This window comes from Eretmochelys imbricata, chromosome 3 (genome assembly GCF_965152235.1).
Source record: "Eretmochelys imbricata isolate rEreImb1 chromosome 3, rEreImb1.hap1, whole genome shotgun sequence".
Lineage (NCBI taxonomy): Eukaryota > Metazoa > Chordata > Testudines > Cheloniidae > Eretmochelys > Eretmochelys imbricata.
In genome coordinates this window covers 138,114,735-138,130,234 of record NC_135574.1, presented here as the reverse complement: position 1 = coordinate 138,130,234, position 15,500 = coordinate 138,114,735, and the positions used below count along the sequence as shown (strand labels likewise).

General features: G+C 41.9%; 1 protein-coding gene across 6 annotated transcripts in view; it reads left to right on the top strand.

The window, feature by feature from the left end:
* The window catches only part of RGS7 (regulator of G protein signaling 7), a 420,392-nt gene that overhangs the window by 382,294 nt on the left and 22,598 nt on the right, over nucleotides 1-15,500 (top strand). For all 6 annotated transcript variants that reach the window (XM_077811866.1, XM_077811869.1, XM_077811867.1 and 3 more), the window contains one exon: nucleotides 13,136-13,210. In XM_077811866.1, coding sequence (XP_077667992.1) covers nucleotides 13,136-13,210 — 75 coding nt within the window. The remainder of the gene's footprint in view (nucleotides 1-13,135; nucleotides 13,211-15,500) is intronic.

The window sequence follows — 15,500 nt, the reverse complement described above, 5'->3', positions numbered from 1 at the left end:
CTAGAAATTCCCACTTCATGCCCAAAATATTTCAGTAGCCATTTTAATTCTCACTTCATTCAACTAAAATGTTCTCTTTCTGTATTTGCTTCTCAATGGAATCATAGTCCAGGTGGGACCTAACAAAAACACCTTATCTGAATGTCCCTTAACTCGGAGGAAGTTTGAATCTGTTTCTAAACATTAAGGCTTAGATATCAGCCCATTTTTAGTTACAGAATAATGTGACATACCAAAATATCCACCCACACCACACTTCATAGAGAATCCCCATGCAGCATGCAGTGTTACCTAAGCATTTTCACTGGAGAATCATGAAAGCTCAAATATCAATTTACTTCTGTTTCAAGATTTTAAAAAATGTGTCTTATATTACTCAGGCAAGAATTAACGTTATGCAGACCAAGATCTCCTGAGACCCATGAATCATTTGAATCGCTGAAGTGATGGCATTGTAAAACTAAAACAGAGTGGGTTGCAATTTTTCATACAAGCTGGTCCCATGCTTCCTGAGTCATCTATTAATTAATGATCTGAAGGTAAAAGCTTAAAAGGACACCATTCCTGATGCTTAGAAACCAGGTGTCAGTTCAAAGCCAGGTGGGGGATCAGCTGAGTCAAATATTTGTTTGTTCTAGGGAGGTATCTGTGCCAATAGTGTGTGCTCAAAAGCTGGGGGGATATAATAGAGAATTATCTATAAGATGTCCATATGCATTCTGAAAAGAGTAGTGGAGAGACAGAAAACTTAGTGATGATGTCTCCCACTTCCCTTATGTCATTCATTAATGTTGACTCTTGACACTTACTAAAAGATTAAGACTTTACTGTATATCAAATTCGTCTGACATTTATCATCTGTCACAAGATAATAACAGCTATAAATCATCTGAGAGCCTCAAGGTTGGTAAACTTATTAACTTACAGTAACATGCTTGTCTGTAGTGGAAGGGGAGAGGACTTTTTTTCACTTTGCAACTTATCATCTGTGCTTTAAAAGGTTGTGCTGGGTTCACCTTATGACAATTTCTGTTCCATTTCTCACTCAAGCATTTCTGCTCATTTACTTGTGGTCTTGTGAGTACAGACGACATTAATGTTGTCAAGAGTAGTCTCTATATTACTCATAAGGACCCTGGCCTGAACATGAAATTATGATTGGCCTCTGCACTGGCCTGCCACTAGAGATTTCAGTATTTCTACTCAGCGACTGGATGCCTTCCCAGCCTGGGTTCAACCCTTCTCCCCTCAGTTCAGGTCTTACTTCCATTTTTTTTCAGTGTCTCTTTGGGTGGGGAGGCAGAGGAGAGCCATGATGATGTCACTCCCCTGCCTTCTATAGCTCTTGTGTATGGCGGGAACCCTTTGTCTCCCAGTGGGAGAACACTGGCATTCCAAGGGGTGAGTCCAGTACCAGGTGGCTCAGACCCATGTCTCTCTGCAGAACTGTGTCAGGAGAATCCACAGGAAGACTAAGCTCTTTCACAGTCCATTGTCTCTGCAAATGGCCCATTACTGATATGTTTTCGTGAAAATTCTAGGGATGGTGCTGTTAGGCAAGGCTAGGATGCTTTATCCCTCAGAGGTGTTTTTTATTGGAATGATATGATAATGCAGCTCCATACAGTCTACCAGCAAGCATCAGGAACTTAAACAGTAGTATCCAGTAGCAGGGCCGGCCCTAGACCAAATGGCACCCAGGTGAGGAGCATCTTTGGTGTGTGCCGTCCCCCCTCCCCCGCAAAATTATTACCTTCTTTTGTATTGAATTTGTAGCCCATTTCACAGCTTTGATGTATGATTTAGATGCATGATTTATCCGTGTCTCATAGGACAATACATTTCCCTTTTGTTGCTCACAGCAAAAACAGCACCCTGTGCCTGGTACCCCCCAAACCTGGCACCCAAGGTGATCTCCTGGGTCACCTGCCCCTAAATCTGGCCCTGCCGATTAGTACTAGTGCTTAGTCATCCATCCTTGCCTCTGCTTAGTTTCTTAATAACATACTCATGTCTTTGAAGTTTGCAGTGCTCAGCCTTCCCAATTGGTATAGGATAATTTATTCAAGTACATGATGTACTACCAATTTTTTCTGTGTCACATCTAGCTGAAATTGTTACTAACCTCTGAAGGCTTTAAATATATTTTTTTTAAAAATACTGGCTTAGTCAGCATGAGGAATTCATAGTAAATGCCATGTCTAAGCTATTAATAATATCCTCCCACCTACAATGGGCCAAATTTATGTCTTGCAGTGTTTGAACTCCTTCGACTTTAGTGGAGTTGCAGACATTTTTTTCCAGTGAATTTTCCCTGGTATGAGTGATAAATCCTTGGCTCCAAGTCTCTCATCATCAATATCATGCCATACACACTCTGAGATAAGGGAAATGTTAAATGATAGATAGAAAGGGGCTAAGTTTGATTTTAAATATCTGACAGAAACTTGGCAAAAGTACTTCAAGACATATCAAGGGCAAATTACATTCTCAGTTATATTCTTCCACTCCCAATGGTATTAACAGGGTTGCTAGAGTTTTACTGAGGGAAGAATTTGCCCCATACGGTATCCAAGCTCTACAGGAAATAAATATAGTGCTTAATCATATAGACTAGGTTTCAAATCTTCCAGGAAATCTTTTGGAAACTCTTTAAAATATTAGTGTACAATTTACATACTATACACTAAATAGAAACCTTGCAGCATAACTCTATTGAAAAACTTGTCTCTAGCAAAAGTAGGGTGGTCCTGTAAAAAGGCACCATATAAGAAAAGCAGCTAGTGTTAATTATAGCTCAAAACATAGTTATTATGTTAAGGAGGCACATGATTAAGAGCAAATTTTTGTCCATAAAGGTGCCAAGTATCAGAGGGGTAGCTGTGTTAGTCTGTACCCAACCGGACAGTCTCTACATAAAAGAATAAATGGACACAAATCAGACATCAGAAATGGTAACATACAAAAGCCAGTAGGAGAATACTTCAATCTCCCTGCACATTAAATAACGGATTTAAAAAGTAGCCATACTTCAACAAAAAAACTTCAAAAACAGACTTCAAAGAGAAACTACAGAGCTACAATTCATTTGCAAACTTAACACCATGAATTTGGGCTTGAATAGGGACTGGGAGCCCCTCTGCAGCTCCCATTGGCCGGGAATGGGGAACTGCGGCCAATGGGAGCTTTGGGGGAGATACCCACAGGCGAGGGCAGCGCATGGAGCCCTCTGTCCCTCCTCCGTCAGGGGCCTCAGGGACATGAGGCCAGCCACTTCCCGGAGTGGTGCAGGGAGCATGCCCTTGCCCTGGTGCGTGCAACTGGCAACCCGGAGCTGCTCCAGGTAAGAGGCGCCGGACCGGAGCCTGCACCCCAAATCCCTCCTGCACCCTGCACCCCTGCTGTACTCCGCACCCCCTGCCTTGAGCCCCCTACTGCACCCTGCACCCCTCCTGCACCCAACCCCCTGCTGAACCCCAACCACCTGCCCTGAGCCCCCTGCCGCACTCTGCACCCCTCCTGCATCCCAACCCCCTGCCCTGAGCCCCTCGTACATCCCGCACCCCTGCACCCCAACCCCCTTCCCTGAGCCCCCTTGTACACCCCACAGCCCTCCTCTACCCCAACCGCTTGCCCTGAGCCCCTTCCTGAACACCGTCCCCACACCCGCACCCCAACCCCCTGCCCCAGCCCTACATTCTTGGCCCTGCATACAATTTCCCCTCGTGCCAAAAAGTTTGCCCTAAACTCTATCTGCATGCATGCCTGTATCTCTAATTTTCACTCCAGGCATCTGAAGAAGTGGGTTTTTTACCCACAAAAGCTTATGCCCTAATAAATCTGTTTGTCTTTAAGTTGCCACCGGACTCCTCGTTGTTTTTGTCCATAAAGGGTTTCCCACAAAGACTCTACATTGTTCTAGGGAAATCTTCAAATGATATAAAACCTTTTAAAATAGTAATTGCAAAGACATTTGATGATTGTTCCTACATAAAGAAAGATGCAGTGTCCATCTGCAGAAACCAAAACGGGGAAAAACTTGTATGGTATATGTAAATCTGCGCACTAATCAAATCCTGGTTGCAAAAGGTTTAAGATACTGCAGAAAGCATTTGTCCCCTTCTCTTTCATCCATTGGCCTAATTCAAGAGTAGATATATTCTTTACTATCTAAATTGATAGCAGAATATTCTGCCTTGGGAACAATATTCTGCCTCGGGAACAAATTATAAAAGGTTTAATATTTTTAAACTCCCAACTTTCAGAGTGAGCTGCAAGATATTCTGAGTTAGAAGACTGTATTTTTTGCTTTTCATAGGTGAAAATTATACCTTTCTAAATCTACTACAATAGTATTTTAAGATGCTTTCTCAAAGATTTTTGCTCACTTCTGGGTATTTTTTTATTCTTAGTAACTAAGGAGAAAAATGCCATGTGTCAAGTTTTAACAAAATGTTAATTTATCACAGTAATGTAGAAAGTTGTGGATGAAAGTCAAAACAAAAGTATTAAGTTTAATATATTAAAGAGTTGGTTTCTTTGATATACAGTACCTATGTCTAGAGATCTTAAATCATTATGTAGGGAGATTTATGTATTTCCTGACCTCAAAAAAGAATATAAATGGAAAAATTGTAAAATATTGTAATATCTTATGTCACTGGGATGTTAGTCATTCCAGTATTATTTTGTGGTCCTATGGCATCTAAAGTGGGAATTTGAGAAGTAAATGTAATGTCAACTTCAATGGCAGCAGAGTTAGGCCAATACTGAGCGCTGGTGAAAATCCTAATCCTTGTTTCTTCCCGCTGCCTTGAAGGGAGTTAATCAGCATGAAATCAGGTAGCATGACTCTCTGACCAGAGTTCTGTTTCTGTGGAGGACTGGGAAAGCAGGGAAACCAGCAAAACCAAGTATAGCCTAAGAAAACTTCAGGATTGTAGGTTAAAACTCTGAATGCCAGACAGGGTATAAAGCCACTCTGGAGGTTGTTTTTGCCTTTCTGGTTGTGAAAGATGCTGGGTGGATAGCCTTGGAACGTTCAAGTACTTCATTCACAGAACAGGTGTGTCCAGGAATGCCAGAATTATACACGTGGATTCTCCCCATAGGGACTTTCCACACTAAGAGACTGGATGTCTCAGAGCATGAGACCATTATTATTTTAACACAATATTTTAAGTCTGAGGTTTTTGTAATCTTTGTTGTTGGAATGTGGGAAAAGGGATGCAAGTGACTCTCAGTATGTTTTGTATTTGGATCTGAACTTTTAATATCTCCCCTCCAAATCTGAGTAATGCCCCTAGGTCATTAGACATATTCTGCCCTATCAGTTTCAGTGCTCTTAATTAATACACTCCCAGTTTCCTTCCTTCTGGTGCGATGTATGCCACTCTGCTTGTGTCACACCCATTGTTTTATTGTTTAGGAGAACAGAGTAGTGCATGCTGACTGTTCACATACAGACTTTCAATTATAATATTAGCCTCGGCCATAGAAAGAATACCAGGGACAATCCTGTGAGTTTTCGAGCAGGAAAGAACTTCCTGCTAATTATTACTAACAGAATGGGGCACTGTATTATGGGAGGCAGTGACTCTGAAAAAGACTTGGTCATGGTAGATAATCAGATGAACATGAGTTCCCAGTATGATGCTGGGGCCAAAGGGCTAATGCAAATCTTGGATGTATAAACAGGGCAATATTGAGGAGATATAGTGAGTTTATATTTCCTCTGAATTTGGCACTGGTGTGACTGCTGTTGAAATACTGGGTCCAGTTCTGATGTTCACAATTCAAGGATTTTGAAAAATTTGAGACGGTTCAGAGAACAGCCACAAGAATGATTAGAGGGTTGGAAAACATGCCTTATAGTGAATGAGCTCATTGAGTCTATCTATTTAGCTTATCCCAAAGAAGGTTAAGGGGCAACTTCATAGAATCATAGCATATCAACTTTGGAAGGGTCCTCCGGAGGTCATCTAGTCCAACCCCTTGCTCAAAGCAAGACCAATCCCCAACTAAATCATCCCAGCCAGGGTTTTGTCAAGCCTGACCTTAAAAACCTCTAAGGAAGGAGATTCCACTACGTCCCTAGGTAACCCATTTCAGTGCTTCACCACCCTCCTAGTGAAAAAGTTTTTCCTAATATCCAACCTAAACCTCTCCCACTGCAACTTGAGACCATTACTCCTTGTTCTGTCATGTGCTACCACTGAGAACAGTCTAGATCCATCCTCTTTGGAACCCCCTTTCAGGTAGTTGAAAGCAGCTATCAAATCCCCCTCATTCTTCACTTCTGCAGACTAAATACAGTAACTCCCCACTTAACGGCCTCTCACTTAATGTTGTTTCAATGTTACGTCCCTGCTCCATTACAGAACATGCTCATTTAAAGTGGTACAATGCTCCGCTATAACATCATTTGGCTACCTGCTTTGTCCATGGCTGGCAACCCCTCCATCAGCTCCCCTTCCCCCCCAGTGCCCACCGGCGGACCCCACAGACCAGCGCCCCACAGCACCTACTTCCCCTGATCACAGTCGTAAGTACCTACATGGAGAACAGAAATTTGATAATGGAAGCTTTTCAGTCTCTCAGACACAAGTATAACACAATCCAATGGCTGAAAGTTGAAGCTATACAAATCCAGACTAGACAAAAGGTACACATTTTTGATAGTGATGGTAATTAATCATTGGAACAATGTAGGAATGGTTGTAGTGGATTCTCCATCAAGGGCAATTTTAAAATCAAAATTGGATGTTTTTTCTGAAAGATATATTCTAGTTCAAACAGGTATTAATTCAGGAAGACCTATGATGTGTGTTATGCAGAGGTCAGACTGGATTATCACAATTGGTCCTCTTGACTTTATAATCTCTTCATCTGTCATTCACCTTTTTCCTTTTTTTAACATTTTAATCAAATCTGACTTTAGGCATCATTCTAGGCATATACATTTGTGGTTTCTTACTTATCCTTCTAGATCATATAGAAGTTTTAAGACTAAAGGTCATCTTCTCAGAGGTACTGAGCATGCTCAGCTCCTATTGCCATCAGGAGCAGTTGTGGCTGCTTGCTATTTCTCAGGATTAGACCCTCAGTTTTAGCCTATAAGTCTGGCCTGTCAAAACCTCAGGCCCTTTCTAAAGATTATTGTTTTATTACTTTTATTCTGCATAACAGCTAAAGGCTTTACAAACACACAGGAAGAAACAGCCCATGCCCCATGGATCTTACAATATAATTTGAAATGTGAGTGTGACAAAGAGTGGAGATTGGGATTAGAGTAATAATAACATAATGCCCAATTTGCGATCCCACAGTTTAAGATTACAGACCACTGAAAGGCTTTTGTTTATGAATAATAAATTAAAATAAAACAACCATCCCTGACAATAATTCCACCTACTCCTCATTGGGTGATTGTATTTTTGTATGCATCACAGCATAAATGGGATTTGAAAGGAGAGATTGGAGCCTCTGCATAGGTTATTTGCACACTGGCCTTTCTCCCAACCCCCGAGGGACACTTCCTGGAAGTCCCACTCCCTCATACAGATGGCTACTTTTGCCCTTCTTCCTACTGCTAATCTTTATCTCTACTCTTGGTCTTCCACTCATGCTCCTGGAAGGGGGGTTGTCCCTCACTCACTACTGTGTTATGTCCCCTGAGACAACTGAGCTGCAGTTTTATGCAGCTTTATACACTCTGTGTTCTTTTCAGACTTTTCCCCCTCTAAAAGTGACTGTATCCTTTTGATAATATTATGTCCAAAAGCAAACTAAATATTTTGAGATGGGAAAGAAAAACTCTTTTCTGATGAACAGTGTAATTCACTCATTGTGTTTCCATATTATCCACCTTCTCTGGCTATTAGAAAGCTGCAAAATTGGTTGAATATATCCATTCCAAACATCACAAACCTAAATAAGATGAAAAACAGGACACCTTCTCTGCCTGTAGTAATTTCTTTCAACTATACTGTGTGCATTTTCATATCATGTAGCTGTTCTTGCCAAGAATTCACTAATATGGCCCTATGTTTCTCTGCAAAAGCCTCTTATGCTAATTTAATTCTGTCCTTCTGTACTTGTGCGCTATATTCCAGCCCAATGAGTGTTGTTTTGAATTTGTCAGCAGTTAGTTTTAGTAAGGTAGCTTGAAAATGAAACTATCTGAATTTTTTTAAACTTACTGTACAGTTTGTGTCTTTTTTTACAACATCAGAAAATTTAATGAGTCCTTCTAATAGAGCACTAATATAAGCGACAAACAGTAAGATGTGAGGACTGGTTTCTAGTCTGCCCACAAAACTTTCCCCAGTTGAGTATAACTCCTCTTCAGCATTTCACTTGTTTAATCTCTTTTAAAAGGGCAAATTCGGTTCAGTTACACTAGTGTAAATTTGTAAGAACTACAATGAAGTCAATTGAGTTGATGAAATCAATGGATTTCCTCCGGATTTACACCAACTGAGCAGAATATCTTCTTTTTCTGCCTCAGTCACAAATTAAAATACTCCTACTTTGGTATAATAAATTTTACCCATAGTCTACTTTCCTAGATCAGACACTTTTTTTTTTTTTTCATTTCTCTGATGGGCATTTCCAGTCATCCAGCACTTCATCTGAATCTTTCAGATTCCTTTTCTACCAGTCATCTTCTGGGCTTTTAACACCCAAACTTCTTAGTAGCAATAAGCACACAGACATAATATCATTTTGCAGGAGCACACCTGGATTAATTCTTTTCTCTTTCTGAAGACACTGCTGATGTTTCATAGATGATGATATCGTTGCATTTTTAGGGGAATGGGAAACCTTGGCTTTGTGCTAAGGAATTTTTTAATGTCTCAAATATCGGAAGGGTAGCCGTGTTAGTCTGGATCTGTAAAAGTAGCAAAGAGTTCTGTGGCACCTTATAGGCTAACAGACGTATTGGAGCATAAGCTTTTGTGGGTGAATACCCACTTTGTCAGATGCATGTAGTGGAAATTTCCAGAAGCAGGTATAAATATGCAAGCAAGAATCAGGATAGGTGTCTCAAGACATTTAAAAATTATTTTACTTCCTGCCCCATCACTGCACTTCCTCTGAGGAGGAAGGGGTGGGGCTAACTGCATCCAACAGGGTGAATTTCCCCTGTACTCAGCCTCCCAGTGCCTGTCACTCTATTGCCTCTGGTTATAACCAGAAATACCCCCTGTAGTGCTACCTGTTAAGAAGAGTCTGACATTTCCATTATAAACTCCTAATTCTGTCAGGTTTCAGAGTAACAGCCGTGTTAGTCTGTATTCGCAAAAAGAAAAGGAGTACTTGTGGCACCTTAGAGACTAACCAATTTATTTGAGCATAAGCTTTGGTGAGATACAGCTCACTTCATCGGATGCATACTGTGGAAAGTTTAGAAGATCTTATTATATACACACAAAGCATGAAAAAATACCTCCTCCCACTCCACTCTCCTGCTGGTAATAGCTTATCTAAAGTGATCACTCTCCTTACAATGTGTATGATAACCAAGTTGGGCCATTTCCAGCACAAATCCAGGTTTTCTCACCCCCCCCCCCCACACACACACACAAACTCACTCTCCTGCTGGTAATAGCTTATCTAAAGTGACCACTCTCCTTACATTGTGTATGATAATCAAGGTGGGCCATTTCCAGCACAAATCCAGGGTTTAACAAGAATGTCTGAGGGGGGAGGGGGAGAGGTAGGAAAAAACAAGGGGAAATAGGCTACCTTGCATAATGACTAAGCCACTCCCAGTCTCTATTCAAGCCTAAGTTAATTGTATCCACTTTGCAAATGAATTCCAATTCAGCAGTTTCTCCCTGGAGTGTGGATTTGAAGTTTTTTTGTTCTAAAATAGCGACTTTCATGTCTGTAATTGCGTGACCAGAGAGATTGAAGTGTTCTCCAACTGGTTTATGAATGTTATAATTCTTGACATCTGATTTGTGTCCATTTACTCTTTTACGTAGAGACTGTCCAGTTTGACCAATGTACATGGCAGAGGGGCATTGCTGGCAAATGATGGCATATATCACATTGGTTGATGTGCAGGTGAACGAGCCTCTGATAGTGTGGCTGATGTTATTAGGCCCTGTGATGGTGTCCCCTGAATAGATATGTGGGCACAGTTGGCAATGGGCTTTGTTGCAAGGATAGGTTCCTGGGTTAGTGGTTCTGTTGTGTGGTATGTGGTTGCTGGTGAGTATTTGTTTCAGGTTGGGGGGCTGTCTGTAGGCAAGGTCTGGCCTGTCTCCCAAGATTTGTGAGAGTGTTGGGTCATCCTTCAGGATAGGTTGTAGATCCTTAATAATGTGTTGGAGGGGTTTTAGTTGGGGGCTGAAGGTGACGGCTACTGGCTACATTGTAAGGAGAGTGGTCACTTTAGATAAGCTATTACCAGCAGGAGAGTGAGTTTTGGGGGGGGAGGGGGGGGCTGAGAAAACCTGGATTTGTGCTGGAAATGGCCCAACTTGATAATCATACACATTGTAAGGAGAGTGATCACTTTAGATAACCTATTACCAGCAGGAGAGTGGGGTGGGAGGAGGTTTTTTTTCATGCTTTGTGTGTATATAATAAGATCTTCTAAACTTTCTACAGTATGCATCCAATGAAGTGAGCTGTAGCTCACGAAAGCTTATGCTCAAATAAATTGGTTAGTCTCTAAGGTGCCACAAGTACTCCTTTCTTTTTCCTAATTCTGTGGTATTTATAACAACTCTAACATTTCATTGAAGGCTCAGATTGGCCCAGTAAAGTCCCAACTTGGAGCAACTGTGTTTGCAACATTAAAAAATGTATGCAACAATATAACACATTTAAAATACACATTTAAAATAAAATAAAATACATTAAAATGACATAAACCCAGGGACAAGATATAAGGCTCACAAAGAGCTAGATATAAAGGCTTACAAAAGTGAGGGAAGGTTAAATTCTGTTTTCAATCACCGTTTTAACATCACTGAATATAATTAAAGACAAAATCTGGCCCAGTCTTTTTAGTGAGACAGAGTTTAAAATTAAATAATGGGTTGAATTTGTGCATGGAGTTATTTCTGGGATGAATTTGACTCCTTTCCCTACACTTTACATATTATTTATAATTGTTACAATTAATCTTTAAATTAAAATCTTAAAGGGACATAACCACTAAAAGCATAATGAAATGGTGGAAAAAGAAACATCTTTCAAATTTTGTGTGGTGTTTGCAACATGGTTCCCAGATTATCTACTTTTATGGATGTGTCATATCCTAAGTGGTTGACTGTTGAAATGTTCTGCAGTAAAGCAAGTCAAAGCGAGTAAAAGGCTTGAGTTAGGTCTGTGTAAAAATTTTGGTATGAAAACCCAAACAATACAAAACTCACCATGTTTGATGTTTGGTAAAATTCTGTGGCCTGATGGTGTTCCCATAGAAGTCAATGAGAGTTTTGCCGTTGAGTTCAATTGGTGTATGATTGTACGTGTGAAAGGTAGCACAGGGTTTTCTAAAGGTTCTATTACATTTTAGTAACCACGAATGATTTATGATTTTTCATAATCTTAAATTGGCCAAGTTTCACTTTGAGTCAAAAACTCAGAGCAGAACTTGGGGTTCAAACTAACATGAACTGAAACTGATGAAAAGATTCAAATGTCTACACTGTGCCCCAGAAATGAATACTATTGAGTTTCACGCAGCTTTGGTTAAAACGTCATCTTGGCTCACCATACCATGCCTAAATATCAGGGTAGTGGCAGCACATTCTAGAATTCTTCAGTTTTGGGTGCAAAACCTTATTTAAACACAGAAAGTTGCACTTGTAACAAAGTGTACAAGCAGATCTTTAAAAAATGGATTTTGTGTCCTTTTGTGCTTCTTTATGATGTGGCAAGAAGGACTGAAATGTACATTTGTTTGTTGCTTCCATTTGCTTTATTTTTTCAATTGTAAAGGCTTGTTTGACTGGAGGACTTTCTCCGGCCCCACCCCAGAGCCCACACCCGCAGCTGAAACCCTCACCCCAACCCCCTGGCCCAGCCCGGAGCCCCCTCCTGCATCCCAGTCCTCTCCGCCCCAGCCCTGAGCCCCTGCTGCACCAAAACTCCCTCCCAGAGCCTGCACCCATCCTGCACACTGAACCCCTCGGCTCCAGCCCAGAGTCCTCTCCTTCACTCTAAACCCTCACCCCGGCCCCACACCAGAGCCCGCACTCTAGCCACAGCCCTCACCCCCTCCCGCACCTCAATCCCCTTCCCCAGCCGGGAGCTCCCTCCCACACCCTGAACCCCTCATTTCTGGCCACACCCCAGAGCCTGAACCCCCAGCACACAGCCCATTCCCCCTGCCACACCCCAACCCCCTGCCTCAGTCCAGAATCTCCTTCCACATGCCAAACTCCTTGGCCTCACCCCCCCAGCCTGGATCCCCCTCCTGCACCCAAAACCCCTCATCCCCAGCCCTACCCCTGAGCCTGCACACCCAGCCAGAGCCCTCACCCCCTCCCGCACCCCAACCCCCTGCCTGGTGAAACTGAGCAAGTGAGTGAGGGTGGGGGAGAACAAGTGACATAGGGAGGCAGGATGGAGTCGGGGGGCAGGTCCTTGGAGAAGGGGTGGGGAAAGGGCAGGGCCTTGGGGAAGGGGCAGAGCAGGGGTGGGGCAAGGGTATTTGGTTTTCTGCAATCAGAAAGTCGGCAACCCTATTCAAAATAGACCAAACAACATTGCTCTGGAAACCCTAGTGATCTTTTACAGTAATAAATTAAGACAGCAGATTGTCTGCTGGACGTGGATCTCAGTGCAGGTTTCAACATATTATTTCCTGAAGGCATTGCTTTTGCATTATAGTGGCATCCATATTGCTACATAGATGCAGGGTACAAACAGCTAATATTCATGGTCCTGCGTGCAGTGTTATCTCATATTTTTCCAGAGGAGTCTACACTCGGGCATCTTACATTTTTGAATATAGGTTGTCATCCTCAGGATAGATTTATCCATACTTCACAGTTTTAACCATGTCTCTGCTTATTCTAACCCGTAGTACAGGCTTCACTGTGCGGTAACTAAATACAATAAATATGGAGTTCAGTATCAGATTCCATTCTTATGTTATTTTTAATTTTAGCCTGGATGTGTAAACACTACTGAAGTGGATATTAAAAAGTCTTCAAGAATGAAAAATCCTCACAAAACCAGAAAGGTAAGTACAGTGTTTGGATAGAAAGTGATATATTTCCAGAGTTGTTTATTTAATATGACTGAAATATGTAAATCCTTTTTTTCCTTTCTTTGCATTGAAAAAATACATCAAAAATTCCATAGCCTGTTGTGACTTGAAACTACTAATTAGTAAGCCATTTACTAAAAATTAAAACAGATCTGTTTTTTCTTTAGGAAAGGAGTACATGTGGCACCTTAGAGACTAACAAATTTATTTGAGCATAAGCTTTCGTGAGCTACAGCTCACTTCATCGGATGCATTCAGTGGAAAATACAGTGGGGAGATTTAAATACATAGAGAACATGAAACAATGGGTGTTACCATACACACTGTAAGGAGAGTGATCAGGTAAGGTGAGCTATTACCAGCAGGAGAGCGGGGATGCAGGGGAACCTTTTGTAGTGATAATCAAGGTGGGCCATTTCCAGCAGTTGACAAGAATATGTGAGGAAAAGTAGGGGGAAAAATAAACATGGGGAAATAGTTTTACTTTGTGTAATGACCCATCCACACCCAGTCTTTATTCAAGCCTAAGTTAATTGTATCCAGTTCGCAAATTAATTCCAATTCAGCAGTCTCTCCTTGGAGTCTGTTTGAAGTTTTTTTGTTGAAGAATTGTCACTTTTAGGTCTGTAATCAAGTGACAAAAGAGATTGAAGTGTTCTCTGACTGGTTTTTGAACCCTGACCAGGGGTATTCTATCTGCTACCCAAAATCCATAAACCTGGAAATCCTGGACGCACCTTCCTCTCAGGCATTAGCACCCTGACAGCAGGATTGGCTGGCTATGTAGACTCCCTCCTCAGGCCCTACGCTACCAACACTCCCAGCTATCTTTGAGACACCACAGACTTCCTGAGGAAACTACAATCCATCGGTGATCTTCCTGATAACACCATCCTAACCACTATGGATGTAGAAACCCTCTACACCAACATTCCACACAAAGATGGACTACAAGCCATCAGGAACAGTATCCCCGATAATGTCATGGCAAACCTGGTGGCTGAACTTTGTGACTTTGTCCTCACCCATAACGATTTCACATTTAGGGACAATATATACCTTCAAATCAGCGGCACTGCTATGGGTACCCGCATGGCCCCACCGTATGCCAACATTTTTATGGCTGACTTAGAACAACTCTTCCTCAGCTCTCGTCCCCTAATGCCCCTACTCTACTTGTGCTACATTGATGACATCTTCATCATCTAGACCCATGGAAAAGAAGTCCTTGAGGAATTCCACCATGATTTCAACAATTTCCATCCTACCATCAACCTCAGCCTGGACCAGTCCACACAAAAGAACCACTTCCTGGACACTATGGTGCTAATAAACGATGGTCACATAAACACCACCATATACCAGAAACCTACCGACTGCTATGCCTACCTACATGCCTCCAGCTTTCATCCAGACCACACCACACGATCCATTGTCTACAGCCAAGCTCTTCGATACAACCGCATTTGCTCCAACCCCTCAGAGAGAGACAAACACCTACAAGATCTCTATCAAGCATTCTTACAACTACAATACCCACCTGCTGAAGTGACGAAACAGATTGACAGAGCCAGAAGAGTACCCAGAAGTCACCTACTACAGGACAGGCCCAGCAAAGAAAATAATAGAATGCCACTAGCCATCACCTTCAGCCCCCAACTAAAACCTCTCCAATGCATCATCAAAGATCTACAACCTATCCTGAAGGACGACCCATCACTCTCACAGATCTTGGGAGACAGGCAAGTCCTTTCTTACAGACAGCCCCCCAACCTGAAGCAAATACTCACCAGCAACCACACACCACACAACAGAACCACTAACCCAGGAACCTGTTCTTTCAACAAAGCCCATTGCCAACTGTGTCCACATATCTATTCAGGGGACACCATCATAGAGCCTCATCACACCAGCCACACTCTCCTGCTGGTAATAGCTCACCTTACCTGATCACTCTCATTACAGTGTGTATGGTAACACCCATTGTTTCATGTTCTCTATGTATATAAATCTCCCCACTGTATTGTCCACTGAATGCATCCGATGAAGTGAGCTGTAGCTCACAAAAGCTTATGCTCAAATAAATGTGTTAGTCTCTAAGGTACCACAAGTACTCCTTTTCTTTTTGCGGATACAGACTAACATGGCTGCTCCTCTGAAACCTGTCATTTTTCTTTACACTTTTTCTTACAAGGCTATTTAAGGGTACTTAGCACCTTCAACTTCTGTGTTTCATGCATAATAAAGTCTTACAGGAACTTTC